Source organism: Cryptomeria japonica, chromosome 3 (genome assembly GCF_030272615.1).
Source record: "Cryptomeria japonica chromosome 3, Sugi_1.0, whole genome shotgun sequence".
Classification (NCBI taxonomy): Eukaryota; Viridiplantae; Streptophyta; class Pinopsida; order Cupressales; family Cupressaceae; genus Cryptomeria; species Cryptomeria japonica.
The window spans coordinates 762,530,083-762,548,597 of record NC_081407.1 but is presented as its reverse complement, the minus strand read 5'-3'; the positions used below and the strand labels follow the sequence as shown (position 1 = coordinate 762,548,597).

General features: G+C 37.1%; 1 protein-coding gene across 5 annotated transcripts in view; it reads left to right on the top strand.

Moving 5' to 3' along the window:
- The window catches only part of LOC131068881 (protein STICHEL-like 1), a 48,094-nt gene that overhangs the window by 20,876 nt on the left and 8,703 nt on the right, over positions 1-18,515 (top strand). For all 5 annotated transcript variants that reach the window (XM_058004149.2, XM_058004151.2, XM_058004150.2 and 2 more), the window contains 3 exons: positions 2,726-2,945; positions 6,749-7,399; positions 7,888-8,692. In XM_058004149.2, the coding sequence (XP_057860132.2) occupies positions 2,726-2,945; positions 6,749-7,399; positions 7,888-8,692 (1,676 nt within the window). The remainder of the gene's footprint in view (positions 1-2,725; positions 2,946-6,748; positions 7,400-7,887; positions 8,693-18,515) is intronic.

Genomic DNA, 18,515 nt, shown 5'->3' with positions numbered 1-18,515 from the left:
CTCTTGGAAAAGTTGGAAAATCACGAATTCCTTGGCCATGGTCAAAATCCGCCCCAAGACAAGTGAGGGCGCCAAAGTGAAGGATGCATGGAAAAACAAACCAATGATGAATTCCCCCTTCATGAAGAAATAGTGCCCAAAGGTGATGAAGGGTGCCAAAGGTAAGGAGTCCTGGAAAACATGAAAAACATTGATTTCCATCACTTGGTAAAAATTCCTCCCTACTCCTGAGGAAGGCACCAAGGTGGGGTCAACAAGGAAAGAGAAGAAATTTGATGAATACCTCCTCCAAGTCAAAATTCCATGCTAGAAGCAGGATTCTGAAAATCAAATGGCCAAGAATGAAATGATGAATTCCTTCATGAGGTGAATTCCACGCCTGAGGTGGAAAACTGAAAATTTGTCCAAGGCATGAAAATCCATTTTTCGACACCAAATCTTATTAGAATCCGAATTTTTTTACAGATTTGGAATCGTGAGAGATTTCTCTCTCTATTGGACCCCGGTCCTACATTTTAGGAAAGTTCCTAAAAAATAGGAGATGGCGGAAAAAACGTTGAAAATATCTCCCAGAGCAAGGAAAGTTCGAAAAACTTCAAGAAAATGTTTCCAGAGTCAAAGATTCTCTCTCTTGAAGTTTTCTCTCTCCAAGGGTTTCTCGCCAAGTGGCAGTCGGGTCAGCGCATGTTGAGTCAATGGAGCATCTTTTTGCATGCAGCCGTCGCGTGAAGGCATAGTGGCACATTCATTGCTGGAATATTTGACCATGGTGACGACTAATTCAGTGCATGGCAGCTGTCGTACTTAATGCAGTGGTGGAGCATCTTTCGCATGTAACTGTCGTATTTAGGAGATGATGGAGCATTTATTACACATTGGGTGAATTTGAAAGAAGTGGTGCAATTAATGCACAATGGATGCCATTTTGGGCACGTAAAATTAATTGTATATGGGCATGATGGGTCATTAATTGCTGATTCCCACCTTGTTGCATCATGTGTAGGGAATCTTTTAGGGAAAACCCTAATTAGGGTTTTGCATGTAATCATGGCCTGGGGCCTATATAAAGGGGTGACCCCCTCATTTGTAAAGCAAGGGGGAGACTTGTATGAAATTGTTGTGATAAGTTTTGAGATAATAACAGTTATTTTTTCAAAGCTTGCATGGTTTCACCTTCCTCACTTAGAGTAGAATTTTATTTTCTCGGTTGTTAGATAAAGTGCTTTGATTTCAATGGAGAATGTAATGGTGTTTGATGAATTTCCATGGTTCATACTTTTTTGCATCTTGCTGATTGTAAGTTGTAGTGTAAAGTTAGCCTGAACCCCCTAATTTGTGCTAAGTTCGATTGTGAATTGTCGTTTAGATTGCGCCGTGTTGGGTATTCAAATGCACTTTTCTTAATGTGAAAATCCTCCAACATCTTCAAAAGATTGCATCGGTTCTTGCGGAGTTGTAGTTAATCTTGGCAAAGCAGAGTTTGGTTTATTTGGAATTTGTCCACTAAAGCATTATCTATTGATATCACTGCCCTTAGGAGTAGATTTAGATCCTTCTAAACCCTTTCCCCTTTATTTTCAGTTCATTTTAGTTTGTTCGAAGTAGAAGCATCGTAGAATTGCCATATCCGATGATGGAGTTCCAGCCACAACAAAGAAGTGAAAGAATGATCCAAACGTAAGGTCCCTTGGATTACCAGCAATCACATCAGCCAATTGAGTCACGTCCATAGCATAAAGGAACCTTGGAGTCGATTGTTTGATCTTTTTGCAATCTTAGCACACAATCGTACTTTGATCAAGAGAGAGTGAAGTGACCATTAAGCAACTTTATTTTGTGTTCGACATAGTCATAAAAAACACGTCAACACCACTGTTATGTTTGATTTACTAAATTGAATAAACATAAGTGTAAACCATAAAATAAGCATGTTTCACGGCTTTGTCTAAAGCCCAAAGTGCTAAATTCTTTAAACCACATAATTGGAATAAGTTTTGACTTTCCAATCATGTAATGAACTTTCAGCTTTTTATGATGTCTGAATGTTGGTATGTAAGTTTTTTGTCTTCAACAAAGTAGTCATGGATTTGAGAAAGCGTCATTCTATGGCTGGGAGAAAGAGTCTTCAAAAGACCTTATTGGCAAATGCCAAGTAACAAATACAAGAAAAGGGATGGAATATAGCAAGCAATCCCTGAGTATATGCATGAAAGAATTAAAGTGCAACAGGAAGGGACAAGACATTTGGAATTAAACATGGGAATAAACTAAAACCACATCTTTGATGAATGGTGACCTTAGTTTGATTTTTTTTGCAGAAAAAGATTTTTAAAACTTTCACATAGGCATCATATTTATTGGGAACATTCTTTTGTTTTGAAAACTTATTGGGAGCATACTTATGGAGTCAATCCAAAGATTTAATTTTGTACATTCTGATGTTCCAGAACATGAATTCCATAAAAACTGAAAATCTGGGGCTTGAGCTCTCTGAAAGGATGAAATATAACGAATCCTTAAAATTACGAATTGTATTTTTTTCATTGTGTGGGCTTGTATCGAATCATCTGTGCTATCCCAAACAACAGGTTTGCATTTTCGACGCGGATGCTATCATTCCTGCAATGGATGAATGGATAATGATTAATATTTTATTATCAATTTCTAAGCTACACTCTTTGCTTATTGTGCAGGATTATGATCTTTTTTATTTGATTTTTCGTAGGTTGGAGTTGTATCAGATGAAAAGTTGTTAGATCTATTAGATTTGGCCTTGTCAGCTGATGCAGCCAGCACGGTTAGAAAGGCCAGAGATTTGATAGGTTCTGGAATTGAACCTATGGTTCTAATGTCACAATTGGCAAACCTTATCATGGATATTCTGGCTGGCAGCTGTAAGACAGGTGACAATAAACACAAAGGAATATTCTTTCACAGACATGCTTGTAAGTTCTACTTTCACTTATTTTCATTGACATGACATCTTTGCTGGAAAATACATTTTAGCACACTGTTTTTGCAGGCCTTTGTATTATTAGCACGTGTCTGCTGCTATAATTCTTGTGAAACATGGATCTTAAAATGTATATCTATTTTAATTTCATGCATTGGTCCTTTTTTTTGTTTTTAGTAGTAAACTTGTTTTCTATCATTTTGTTTCTCATTATATTTCAGTAAAGATGTTGAAATTTTGTAGGAGCACTGATATTACTAGAGTTTGAAAATTAACAAATATAATAATATTAAGGGTGTAAAATAAGAATAGTCAAAGGGCCTTTTTAACATTTAATACAGTATTTCACCCAACTGTTTTTGTATTTTCAAGCTGAGGTTATTTCACTAGTAATAGTGTTTTATGTAAAACAAAAGAAGATTCCAAGCATTTTATTAAAATACCTAACTTAATGCATCCATCCATATCTTTTCCAACGTATTTTCAAGCTGACCTTATTTCACTAGTAATAGTTGTTTTACAAAAACAAAACTTCAATGATCCGCAATAACCACCTCTCATGAGCTTCAATGATCCACTTGGCACCCACTACACCATCCCAATTACAAGTCCGGGTCAAGAGCACTTAACTGTGTGTTTACCCTACAATCAGGGTCATTTAGTTTGTTAGTGCATTTGCAAAACCTTAAGCAAGTGTAATAACAAGTACATGGTGACCTCCATTGCTTGAGCGCAGTCATTGTGATGTCCCCTACTTGGAAGCTGTCATATTTCCAACAATTATCATACATACCTGAATGCATTAGCAAGTTATTATGCCTTTTTACAATTAATTCTACATTTCATAATTCATAGCCTTCTCTATATTATAATCTAACCTTGTAACTACCAAACCCTAAGGAAGGGGTGATTATATTGCTTGGGCGCTGAGAAACCAAACTACAACAGGCTCCCTCAAGGTTTACAGATGCAAACCCTTACCCCGTCTCGGGACTATCTAATTGGTTGGAATTAGACCACCTCTCCCTGAGCAAAAATCTAGCTCATCCTCCATAGGCATTAGCAGAAGATCAAGGACTAGGCGATGAGTATACTAACTTCTCATGTATTATGAATATATATGTAATTAAGTATGACCGTCATACATATTGCAGTCTATATTAATGTTACTATTAAATTCTGCGTAAGAACATTATCAGGCATCATATATTAAGCATACATATTAAGCACATCCCCCTGCATACCACCAAGAACAAGGATGCTACTGCCTGTAACTTAGTAACAGTTCTGATCTGATCTGATCGATGGTGATATCACTGGAGGCTTTTGATTCCTTTCCTTTATATCACTCAATGTGAGGGAGAGGTTACACCTCTTCATCATGTATGCCTTTTGGCAAGAGACATACCCTTTCACCATAAGCACCCTTTGAAAGAGTGCAACTCTTCATTATTTCTGCCCTTTGAAAGGGACGCAATCAGATCTGCACTTCTGATTCCCAAATTATCCCCCTCTCAAATGAGGTTCTCTTCTCCTTATATAGCTCATGTTTGAGGGAGTCACAACTTTTCATTCCATGTCTTTTGACCATTCATTAACTTAATTAAATTTTTAATTATATTCTTTTATATTTTAATTTTATTCTTTCGAATTTTAATTTTATTATTATTATTTACCATTAAATTTTAATTCAAAGTGGGGACATTACAGTCACTTTAAGCATGGTAGTTCATCATACTTTTTCAATTTTGCAATGCAGAATCATCAATTGCATACATATGAAAGATTTAGGCAGTTCCACAATGAATGATTTATAAGGAACAATACTTGCTGGAGGTTTGGCAAATAGGTTGTCAAACTTTACAGTCTGATTGTGGAAGAAATGCCACAATCAATCCCACATAAGCTCGAGTAGTACTGAGATGGACATCTCCTAAGAAGTTACGATGCTTCATGTCTATAAGCTGTCCAGCGTCAGCTAGATGCAGTGGATGCCAAGTAGACCATAAAAGCTTGTAACAGTTGTGTTCTTCTGAACCACTGCTTGTGAAAATTGACTTAAAAGTTAAAACTATGCAACTGAATCCTGAAAAATCTGAGTTAATGATGCATGGCAGAAGCACCAATTTAATAAAAATGAATGAGTTAGGGAATTCTGCAACTAATGATTTATAATGAACAATTCTTCTTAAGAGTTTGCAAAACAGGTTAGCAAAATGCCTGATTGTGGGGGAAATGTCTTAAGTGAAGTGAACTTGAGCTGGACTAGTATTGGGATGGGTCATTTGTGGGAAGTCCCAATGCTTTACCTATGTGAACATTACTCAGATGCACTGAGTTTTAAGTGATGCATTCGTGGTCATGAGAGATGGGATCTTATGAACCACCATTCATGAAATATGGGTCATAAAGATTGGTAGAAACAATGTCGCCAAATCCTTTCAAATCGGATTTCTAATGATTCATTATAAAAACACCAACTTTTGGATTCGCCAACATTTCTTCCTTTTCTGAAACAAAACACTCAAGAATATGGCAACTGCATGTTACCATATGAGCAGCTGTGCAAACAAATATTGTGATTGTAGAAGAGGACGGTATGGTATTGGCAATTGCTCAGGAGATCATAAACTTCAGCATCAACCAAAATGCGCCAGTCAACTCATTCTCCCAACCCTTAACTGGTGCCTAACTACGTCACTCCAAATTGCAACCTCTTTCTACATTGATGCAGGACTTTGATTCATTGAATCTTCTAGCAGTTCAACTCAATGCTACACAAAATAGAGCTTACATTTATATGAGATTCGAGTGCCACATATAGCATATTTACTCACCACAAAACTCTTTAGCTCAAATTCATAAAGATCTTTCACAGCATATGGGAAAATCAACATTGATTGAGAAAATCAAATTTAGATTTCCTCCAACCAGCTTCTTAAATTCTTTCATCTGTTGTGCTACTGTTGTGAAACCATAGTCAAGAAATATTTCAACAGATCATACTATATGAGAATAGGAGGTCCTTATATCTCATGTGCATACGATAGGTAAAATTGACCAAAATGAAGGCCAAAAATGTTGATCGACGCCAAATCTGAAACCTTATGGTATTGCTAATCCAATTAACAACTCATTTCAATGATTTTGAAAAAAGTATAATGACAATGTGAAGCATCAAATCTCACTGGATCACCATTTCAAGGCCTCTGTAATCATTGTATTAGCTACAGCCAAGAACCAGTTGCTAAGCATCCAATTGAATCAAAACCTCTGTTGCTTCCTTTTGCACCACATTTGGCTCTAATACCATAACAGAAATCTTCACTTTATTGCTATTTAATACATATGTATTTATACGTATAGAAGTTTGTTGAGAGCAGCTAGCATGGTTGTCTTCTTCCTCAAACAAACAGATCACAAGATACTCCAAACAATCACATGAACTTTGAAGATGAACAAACTAACAGACCTAAACATGGGATAAGATGATGTAATATTCCAATCATCCATGTGTTTTTTTTCATGTTCAAATATTCAATGCCTGTTATTCTCCAACGCTTTTAGCAGAACTTGTAAGACCAGTTTATGCTTGTTGGATCCTGATTAGCTGATATCAGATACATCCATGTAGTCTGCTTGGACAGATATAAGAAACAAAATGAAATGTTTTGTTGCCAAGTGCCTTTTTAGATGTACTTTATATATTTCGAATGTACTGTTGTACTGGACATGCGTTGAGAATAGGTGTTGTTCAAACTGTTTTTGCCATTTTAATTTTTGTGCATTTTGCAGTCACAGAAGATGACCTAGATAAACTGCGGAGGGCATTGAGGATTCTATCTGAAGCAGAGAAACAGCTAAGGGCTTCAAATGACCGGACAACATGGCTCACAGCAGCCCTTTTGCAATTTGCTCCCAGTCGATCTCTCCTATTTCCCAATTCTACTGGTACTAGTGTCATTCAAAGCCCAATCACTTTAAGAAACACAAATGAAAGAGGAGTGATCTATTATGATTCCCCTACGAGGCAGAAGCGTGATAAGGAAAAGAACTATGACGCCCATCTTGAGCAGTTGGATCTCATGACTTTAACAAAGTCCAGAATATCAAAGTTAAATGGGAGCATGAAGACTTTAAGTTTCACTAATTGCAATGAGGAGAACAAGGGAAGACCGATCTCTAACTCAAATGTTTACAATCAAGCATCAGATTATTCACCTACATCAAGTGGATTTGTGGGAGGAGTAACTACATGTGAGAGAGAAGGGGGCTCACCCTTTAACAAGGATGATTGTTGTGAGTCGGGTCAAACAGAAATGAAGTGTATTGATAAAAGAAAGCTGGATGTCATTTGGAAGATGACTATAGAAGAGTGCCACTCTGATACTCTGAAGCAGCTGCTACAAACAGAAGGAAAGCTGGTTTCTGTTTCTGCAGCAGAAGGTACACATACAGTTTTTAGTTAAAACACATATTTGTGCCATGATGCTTGACTGAGTTTATTGAATTAGTTTAATATACAATACTTAAAGAACAAATAAGCTATATGTTTGTCAAAATACATGATTTGGATCATATCTACTCGTGAAATGTTAATAAATTGAAGCACTTTAAACAGATGGATGCTATTTATTTGCTTTAGTTAACCTAATAGTTCTCTGTGCCGGCACTCTTTGTTATATGCTTATAATGATAATAGAATTAAATGTACTTGAAGCTGCCATAGTGTTCATCGTCGGTAGGTTGTAAATTCATTTCTTTTCATTCTATGTTCTAGAAAAGGTGTAAAATTTTGTAATGCACCATGGAAGTTGCTTCAGATGTCTGGGTTAACACTGCAATGTGTTTCATTTAGATAAATTAGTAAACTTCTTCACTTGCTTTAATTGATAGAGAAATATAACGCTCAACTAATATGGGCCAATTTGCAGGTCTAGCTATTGCTCAGTTAGAATTCAGGCATCCAGATCATAAGTCTAGAGCTGAAAGATCTTGGAAGAGCATTGCAAATTCACTTCAACATGTATTGGGTTGCAATGTAGAAGTTAGATTCAGTCTTGCATCTCAGGAAGCTGAAGCAGATAATAGCAAATGCAGAAAATATGTCCTTGAGTTGCCAAATTCTTCAGCCAACAGACAAAGGAAAAAGGCTAGCACACTGTCTGAAGAATGCATGCGTCAAACTGTAGCAATTGATTCTGGAGAAATCACATGTGGAGAAACACAAAGGAATTCTCAGTCATTTGTAGAAACACCTCAATTGGCTCATGAACAATCACCCATGCCAGTGCAACATTTTCAAGCAGGGACATTGTCTACAGTAAACATGATTGAAAGGAATGACCAAAACACCACCTCTTGTAATAAACAGGACGGTCTAAGGACATCAAAGGGTGTAATCTCAAATGAACATAGACTTGAGAGAGCCTGGTCACGAGAAGAAGAAAAATGCATATCTGAGCAATTAGATTTTCCAAATCCTGAAAAGCAGCAAGTACATCCCCATGTTCTCACTGATCTTCAAAATGGAATAACATCATCTGAGCCACCTATTGTAATACCATTCAGGGTTACATTGCAGCAGAAGGAAGGAATTCTGAATTGTAAGACAAAGACCATGCAACTGAATATCCAAAATGATGTCCAGAACAAGCAAAGTGTGAAAGTGGATGAATTTAATAATGTATATTCAAGTTCACAGAACCCATTTGTTGCCAGTTTGGAGGACAAAAATCTGTAAGTATGGCTTTCTTTTACATACTATAACTAATGCCATTTCCTTTTTCCTAGCTTCTAAAGCAGGAGAGGGTTAAGCAGAAAGTAAGTAAAATAGATTGCTTTTCATTTTTTTTCCAACTAAATATTTTTAGACATGGCTTAGGCAGTCCATAGAAAGGGAGCTACTACATTTTTTGTGTGGGTGTTGCTCAACAAGATTAGGAGTAATTTGCCTGAACATGTTTTCATGTTAAATAAAATTCATTGCTGCCCTTGGAATTTTTTAGGACACACTGTATGATTCTATGAGAAGTAGCAAAAGTTGTTGTAGCAAGAAAGGGAAGCCATCTGGCAGAAGTGAATCCTAAAATTTCTCTGCAGGTATGATCAACCTCCAGGTCCTCTTTGAAGAATCAGCATAAGTTTTTCTCCAAACAAAATGACCACTTAGGTTTTTGGAGTGAAAATTCTGGTTTTTCTTGTTTGCACAAATTAAATCTTGCATGGAACCACCGATGCATTAAAATTAGGAGCTGCAGCTCCCTTCATGGGATCCTCTCCTTTCATTTCAAGTTAAAGGGTCACATTGGTTTAATATGCTATAGACTTTTGAATTTGTATTACTCTGTGTCTGTGCTTGTCTATTTAAAACCTGCAGGGAATCTGCCTTGGTCTTGAGACCTTACCAGTTGAAGATACCACTATTGATGGTATTATTGATCTGATTCCCGAGTTGAACTGGTGGATGATCTTGCAAATTAGCTAGCAATGCAACAAGATCATTAAATGTATTAGAGAAAATGGATATGCTAACTAAAACACACTTTGATGTGGAAGACTTATGGCAAATATGCCACTTAAATTCGACAATGAACAAGATGAATATACAGAGAGGTAAGATGAGAATTTGTTATGCCTCTTCTACTTTACAAAATATACAAAGTAGGTATTCATACAAGTAGGCCATCAGCTAAGCTTCATAGATATGTTTACAAGTGTCACGCATTTATTGTGCATTTCCTTTGTGGACATGGTGATGATAGATGTCGAACCATGTTGTGCCAATTGTATTGTAGGGTTGTGGTAGAAAAGCCACCTTGTGTCAAATGCCTATGGTGCAAGTTAGATGATCATGTTTTGTGGCATAGATGCTGCTAGGTGGTGTGCATTTGGAAGCATAACATGTGTATGCGGATGCTCCATGTGTCATACACACATGGTTTAATTGGACATTGGTATGTGGAATCATGTGTAGGACTACAAGATGCATGTGAGTAGTGCTGCACATGGAGGCACGAATATGGTATTTTACATGTTGAGTGTGTAGATAATGTTGCTTAAGAGGATGTGTGAAGATGCATTAAGATAATCATCACCTCTTGAGGAGTAGTGGTCCCAATCTTGACTACCCAAAAGAGTTGATGTTTGCTATAGTAAGTACGAGTGGTAATGGTGTTAGTGATGTCTCTCTTGGCTGGTTGTAAATTTGTCAGGTTCAACGATGTAGGATGGATAGTTGCAAGCTCCAATACAGAGGTAAAATATGGCTTAAGGAGTTGCACATTGAAATTTGGGTGCATGCCTAAGTACTGTGGAAGATTGAGGATGAAGACGTTCTCACTAGTTGCATGAAGGATGGTCTTAAAAACCATAGTGCAAAGGCTTAATCATTAGATGTGGCCCCTTGAAGCATTCTTTTAGAAGTTGCAACCAGACTTTGTTGCTAAACTAAAATGTGAGTAGTGGCATTCTTTGTATTTCTATTTTTGTCATGTAAGCATATGCTAAGCATATTAATGCACAACTTGGACATATTGCAAAAACTTCTATGCCTCATCAAATTCTTGTTCCTGTGCATGCATCTTTGTTGTGGAAGGTGTGTGATAGGATATGTTGAGGGGTGTTTACGGTTGGAACCAAAGACATGTCTTGAAAGGACCATGCCTCATAGAATTGTGAAGAGTTCTATTGTAGTTATGCTAGATGTAGAGGATGTTGTCATCCCAATTGTATGTGTGTGTGTGTGTGCGTGCATGATTGTAGATGCACAAGGTAAAGGAGAATGTAGTTGCCCACTTTTGTTTGGCCGTCTATCGATGGATGTAAAGGTTATAGACCCATGCAATTGTGTATTGAACATGGACCATGGTCTACGAAGCTTGCTAGAAATGGTAGTGGGTTGTATTTTAGAAATAATGGATGCTGGTAAGCCAAAGTGGACCCAAACATGGGTGAAGAAAAAACGTGCAACATTGGTTGTAGTGATTGTCTTCTTAAACATAATCATGATGACTATCTTAGAGAATCTGGCTACGACAATAAACATAGAGCATTCTGATGCTTGGTTCTAGATAGTTTGCTCAAGGAATACATGGGGATAGATTCTTAAGGTCTAGTTGGAATTGAGGGGTTGGAAAGTCCAAGCTTCTTATTTGTAGGCTTGCAATGTTGCAAAGAATGCAAGACTTGATGTGGTGCTTGATGCTTATGCGCATGTGAGGCTAGTAGAAATGATGCTGAATTGTTGCCAGTGTTTTGGTAATGCTAAAATGTTTAGCTGTTTTGGTGTAATGTGCTTCCTAAGCGAGTCTCTTGTGTGGTACATAGTTTGAAACATAGAGATTTCCAAAGCTTATAGAGAAGCTTGTTGAACAAGTAGAATTTACCAACTTGTTTGCTTTCCAAGATTTTGCCATAGGTCTTTATGAAGGTTGCATTTGCTAGGAAGAGTGACTCCCAATCAGAGAAGTCCTGGTCGCATGAGTCTAGAGTCTAGCACTATGATGAGTGTGTGAATAGGTAGTTGGCCAAAACATGCCTTGTAGTCCACTTTCTATGTTTGATAACTAGATGGAGTCCACTTCATGTGCACATTTTCCAATATGCTTTGAGTGTGCATGAATTGGAGTGACTTATGATCAAAATCAATGTTTATCTCCTTTCCTAGGATGTAGTGACACCTTTGCTTGATTTCTTGTATGATGGTGTGTAATGATCCCTAAGAAAAATATACATATAGGTTATCTAGATTTGGGATAATGTAATGAAAATCAACCAAAACATTCATAGAAAATACTTGGATTTGAAAGGCCCACATGAAATAAATGATTTTGCACATGTAAATTGGCTTGAAATGATTACATAGATGTCCCGCTGCAAATATTTGTTGATAATCAAGATTGCAATGATTACTAAGATATTATCAAAATGACCAAGTTGCTGAAATACCCAAAATCCATTGTAGACCTCCATGTTCAAGCATTGTTAAACATCTATATAAAGTTGCCTTTCAAAAATTAAAAGGTTGTCATCCATAGATTTAATAATTGAACACAAGTGCTCAAACTAGGGTTGTGATTTGTTGATGTGATGATAAGGGATGACAATTCAATGTATTGAACTTATTTTTGGGTCTATCATGTGTACTGAACTCTGATTTTGATTTATTTATGAACGAGATCAATAATATGCTGAATGTGTAAATATAGTAATATGCAGGTTTTTGAAGAATTTTTTCAAATCCATGTAGTTTTTTAATGTTTGAGAAACTCATGGAGTCATTGCCAAGTTATTCCCTAGGTCCTCAGTTAAATATTTTGGGTCAGCTAAGTTAGTGGAGACTGAGTTTTTCAACTGTGTTGAAGTAATGTTTATTGACATGAATTGTCCACCATTGTTGTTTGGAATGGTAGATGCCATTCCAATCATATATGTATGGACTTCCAAGCAATATGTCATAAACGTCTAGAGGCATGACATCATAGCGGACAATGTCTTGCATAGGTTTGATTGCATACTTGGAAGTGTATTTCTTGGCTGCATGAGTGTCATTATGTTGTGAACATCTTGCAGAGTAGGGGTTGGATGCTTGATAATAGAGAGACCTAGGCATTGGATTGCATTATGCACAATGATGTTCTTTGGACTACCATTATTAATGATGATGTAGATATATTGGTTGTTGACCCAACACTTCATGTCGAAGAGACACTTGCATTTCTCTGATGCATTTGTGGTCATAATGTTCACATGGAGACATTGTGCCTCTTGATTAGTATTCTCCATGGAATTCAAATTTGATGTAGTTTCCGCAAACAACAATTGTTGTGTGCAATATTCAACATTTCTAGGAGAGCTAGTGTGATGATGATGACACCACATCTCTACATGTCTCGACTTGAGTAAGTTGGTGAAGACATTTTAGGACTTGGCTCGATTATTTTAGAGTATCATGGCTGCTTTGGCACAATAGGATTTTGTCTCTTTGTGAAAGGTTTGTAGGTAGTTTTCTATGCAGATTTGCACTTGAATGTGGAATTTATTTGCTTAAGCTTCACTTTGTCTCAATCTTAGATTCTTTGTGAAATGTTTGTCCCAAGTTGTTTGAGGTTAAGAACTCCCTTCTAGAATGGATGGAAGGTGATAATTTTCCGATGCATTTGAGCACTTGGCATTGCTCTAAAACATTCTCAAGCAAGCTTTTGGAGTAGTTGTGGTCATCGTTATGTATTCTTTTAGAGACCAATCCATTAATTGGCATGGTTGTTAGAACTTCTTGTATTTATTCTCAAAATGTTTGAGGGGATAAAATTTCTCGTGTAGAGCATTGATAAAGTCTACCCATGTTAGGCTCAGTGGCTAGTCATCTTTTTTTAAGGTGTTTGTTGAGTTCTTGCCAATAGTTTGATACTAAAATGGTCATTTTCAACATTCTAAAGGAGATCTTGTTGACATTAGTGGAGCTGTTGATGGAATAGTTATTTTTGAGGCTTTTAATCCAAACATATTGCATCAAGGCATCAATTTTGCCTTTGAAAGTAGAGATATCTAGATTGAATTGAACTTTTAAAGGATTTTTGATGCAGGGGCATCCTCGGTTCTTGGCAATCTTGCATCAACCAAAAACATTTCCTTTCCAGTTTGTTTTCTGTTTTGCAGTTTCAACATTTCTTTTTGCATTTTCTTGCATTGGCTCATTGGATCTTGCGGAGTTGGATTTTGCTTGAGGACATGATAATCTTTCTTATTCCTAAACCGTGGAGCATTTGTATCATTTTCCGACAAGTTATTGCTTCCGGATTTCGAGACAGTTTTCTGGCCCCAGAACTGCTTGGACCTATATTGGCGAATCTTGCAGATCTTTTCCGTAGCTTGTGGAGCTTCAATTCGTTGATTCCAATGTTCCTTGGCGTGTGGTCGACCTTCCCTTTGATCCACACTTCATCCTTTGGATTTTCTGGAGGAATCTCTTTGGCGGAGGCCGACCTATTGGTTTTACATGTTTGATCTTGTTCTTTGGCATTTGATCCCTTTTGGGCCGACCGGATCTCCCTAGATCATATAAATCAATGTAATTAAGCATCATAATTCAGTTAGGAAGAATATAGAAGATAGATCTTAAGAATTAGAGGTCCGGAGTTGACCGATTCTGTAATTGAGCATGTATATAGCAAGCCAGTGAGCCGAATCTTGTATTCTGGATGTTACCGGTTATCTGTAATCAGTTTTCATGATCTAATTCATTCAGTTCTGCATTGCCTCCATCATATCCTCTTGTTTCTGTTGTGTTTACTCTTGCTGCCCGGTCCGGATTGATCTCTTTGACGTCCCTCCTAACCGGTGACTGCACCAATTTTGGTGTTGCATTAGCCGTTTAGGATTTTATAGTGCTTGTCTGAGGTAGTTTATAAATTTGTGGAATTGCTCAAACAGTTACTAACATCGTGTTTCCAAAGCATATGTTGAATGTCAATTGAGACTTTGTGAGTGCATTTGTTGGCCATTTTTCTTCAATTCTTGTATGGACTTTCATGATTTGAACTAGGTGTGTTGAGTCCTCTTAGCTGTTGTGTGTCAGTTTGCATTGACATGAAATAAGAGCTTTATCTTGAATATCAATAATCCAATTTCTAGGTTGAATTGGTGGATGATTTTTAGATCATCTAGTAATGCAACAAGGTCATAGAACGTATAATGAAAAACATGTATGGTAACCAAAATACACTCGGATGTGGAAGGCTTATGGAATAGATGTCACTTATATTCAATAATGAACAAGATGAATATACAAAGAGGTAGGAAGAGAATCTTTTATGCCTTTTCTATTTCATAAAATGTATAAAGTAGGTCATTATATGAGCGGGTTATCAACTAGGCTCCAAAAATGTGCTAAAAAGTGTCATGTGTATACGGTGTTTTGACTATATGGACAGAGTGATGATAGATGTCAAATTTGTATGGTGTGTTGGTTACACCAACTGATTGCTTAAAATCTTCTAGAGATTTGTCACATTCTCATGCTCAAAGATCTCAAGTTAGTTGCCAATGGGCAGGAAACAACCATAAGGCTGATTTACTCTACACTTTTGGCTCTCCAAGGCCAAGGAGGGTGATCCCTTAACAATACCTACTGATATATTCACTTGATAACTTGGGTATTGTAAAACAGAAATGCTTTCACTCAATTAGAACAAGAAAACATAAAATATGCAACAAATCTGGCTCAATTCCTGGAAGACATGCATTGCTGGTCCTGAGAATATATATCTCAACTCCAAACAAAGAAGAATACTGGAAGTAAACATGCGATTTATTAATTTGAGTGTGATTCTAACTGGCAGAGACATGACAACACCTAAGCAAATTTGATTTCAACCAGTGGGTTCATAGTTTCAATGCCTTACACCACCCACAAATTATAGGATCCAACTCAATTCTTCATTTAGATCCTTGTAACTTTACAAAAAAATTTATGTCCTACTTAAAGCAATTTAATCTTAAACTCGAAAAGAAGCAGAAAATAGAACATACACCACAAAAATATCATGGAGCTGAAATAGATGATGCTTGCTCATTATATTTCAAAAATATCTGAATATAGTTTTCAAGGAGACAATTGAAACAGAAGCATGTATAATTTCTTGTGCATTCTGATCAAAAGATTTGCTACATAGACATTATACTGACAGGCTATCACTTTCTGCTACAACACCTATCTTTCACACTATACAAAAAGACCTGACCCGACAACTTTCAGGATAAGAATTAGAATCCTTGTACAATGACTCAGAATTCCCTTCTATAGAAACAAGGGAGCAAGAATCTTAAAGCCATGTACACATGTCAAGTATTCATTTGGCAACCTTATTACAAAAGAATTTGCAAAAGGCATTTTTGCTCCACTACAAGACAAAATAAGTTAAATAACACTTTATCCTCGTTGAAAAGAATGTTGAAGCCATTGAAATTTGTTGACAATGCACACAAGGTTTGAGGAAAATACACCATCTTCAAAACTGATTGTGTACTGCTTCTCAAAGCTTGTTGGAACTGCCTTAGCATACATGTGACCTTCAGTTCTGATGATATGGCAAAAAGGTCCCTGATTGTGACCGAGTGAAATGGAAATTAAATTTGCATTTATTTCATCTCAAAATTAAAAAACACCTTGCTGAAGAAAGTAATGGACCTTTGCCAGGTGGCCATTGTATGTATCCCCTAGGAGTCCTTTATTACTATGCTAACTATGATCATCCCCTGTTCCAACCAAGAGACTATATCTGAATATGTGCTCAATTTGTCAATATCTGTTTCTCAATCTGCATTTATATCAACTAACATAGGGGAAGAAGCTTTGTAAATTCTGCCTTCCACTCAGTACTATCCTTTACATCTCCATTGTCTTTGAAAAGTGAAGGCATGTGATGCACTGTCAATCCTTCAAACTTTGTCAATTCTTTGGTAATAAGTTTGTGATACATCTTACGATATCCTAGTAATGTTTGACATGAGTGTAAATTTAAGTGATACCATAGAGGACTTGAAAACTGTTGTTATCAACATCTGCATGATCAAACAATATATTTAGGAAATCAATCCTTGGAGCCAAGTGTAATTGCCAACATCTGAGCTGGACTTTCAATCTAGCATGCTCCTGGAATGTGTTTCTCAAGGAATCATAGTACTGCCAGGCAATGTCAACATGGCTAAGGATTGATGCCAACCTTTTTCTGAGCAATATATCTATCATATTAATCCTCATTTTTTCTCTTTTCTCCATGACCTTTTCCTCAACCTTTTTGCTATCCTCAAGGTCCATTTCCAAATTCCTGACCTTGATCTTTATTAAATCCAACTCCTGCATCAATGCTGTTGTGTTTGCTTAAGTTGAAGCTTCACCTGCTTGTTGTTGTGGTGGAAGCAACCTTATGACTATTGTACGCTCATCCGTTAGCTTCCTGTTTTCTGCATTCAATTTAACAACATCAGCTTCAAGCTTCTTAGATGTTGCCTCTGTGAATAAGGTTTTTTGTCCTGTCAATTGTGCAGCCTGTGAGACACAAGTGTCTCCTACTCTTCTGACAATGAGATTTCTAGTCAACTCTCCAAGATCTTGTACTACTTGCAGATTATTTGAGCCTGGGTAAACAAATCAAATAGCTTGTGCCTCATGTCTTTGATCAAATCCTGATCTAAAGTACAAGTCTTGGGCTTCTTCGTCAGATGTCAAGGGCTCGTTTGTTTGCTGCCTTATGATAGTGTCAAAAGCTATAGCAGAAGAGATGTCCCATCCCTCCAATAGTAGGATACCACTGTCCCTGAGAATTTGCCTTCCATTTTCAGGGGTCTTGCCAACCATCTCTGCATGGACTCTCTTCCATATCTCTACTGCTACTTGTTCCTTATTTTCAGCAGTGACCTCCTTTTGGTTCATTTCCTTTTGAAAAATCTCTCCTTTTAGTTTGATGATGAACTGTGGAAACAATTTTGTAGCAATGAATGCATCATTATTCATGAATTCAGTGTAGGCCACCTCTCTAATATCATCAATTACACCTCTAAAATTGACCAATGCTCTGTCCTTAGGAGGGAGCTCCATCACTGTCCTGGATGAGACATCATATTCACTTTTCTCCTCATGGCCTCTTGAGCTGGCCTCATATCCACATAATGGGAATTTAACTGCAAGATCCTTGCCTGGTGATAATATTTGCTGTGGAGTATCTGGCTGGGGACTTTGTTGCACTGGTATGATTGTTGGTGCAGGTGCAAAAGAAGAGCTAGCCCCTCCAACTTGAGGCAATTTTATGCTTTCCAGAGTATTTTAATACTGATCCATCAATAACCTGATCTTCAAGATAGGGTCATTGACCTCTGCGTGGGATCCCTTGAATGATGGATTTTTGCCTGCCTTTTGTTCCTCAACAAATTTGATCTTTGCCTAGTTTTCTCTTTTTGTGATCACCTTCTTTTGGGTGTGGCAGTTTTTGATCAAATCTTCCATCTCATCATACTCATGGACATGTGTTGATAATCTGTAAGAAGACCTTACGTCATGAATAAAATGTTCAGGGTCACATTGTCTTTTCTTGTCCACTTTCATTCTATAAGGCCTGAGGAGATTAGATATTAATTCAAGGCCTTCTTTGACCAATACTTGAAAGTCTGAGAAAATAATTTAAGGCATGAAGGAACCTTTCTTAGCATTTCTCAAGTGTGTTTTGTCTATCTTTAAGTTGCCATATGATCTCCAAGAAGGCAATTTTGTCTGGGACAGATCTTAAGAGGATATGTGGTGCCACTAGTGCACCATAGACTCTTGTGACTGTGCTGTCCTTGTACAAGAACCAATCTCCCTAGTATGTCCAATTCTCTTCTGGGAGCAAATCCTTGGGCCTCAAGAATCTTTTAACACTCTTACACAATCTGCAATCAACCCTCTCCCCCAAATTAATCAATATCTCCTTGACAAAGAATTCCTCAAAAGTGGTATAATTAGCCTTATCACAGTGTTTGTCACATATGTAAGTCCATTCTTGGATTGGCAAGGGCTTCTTATTTT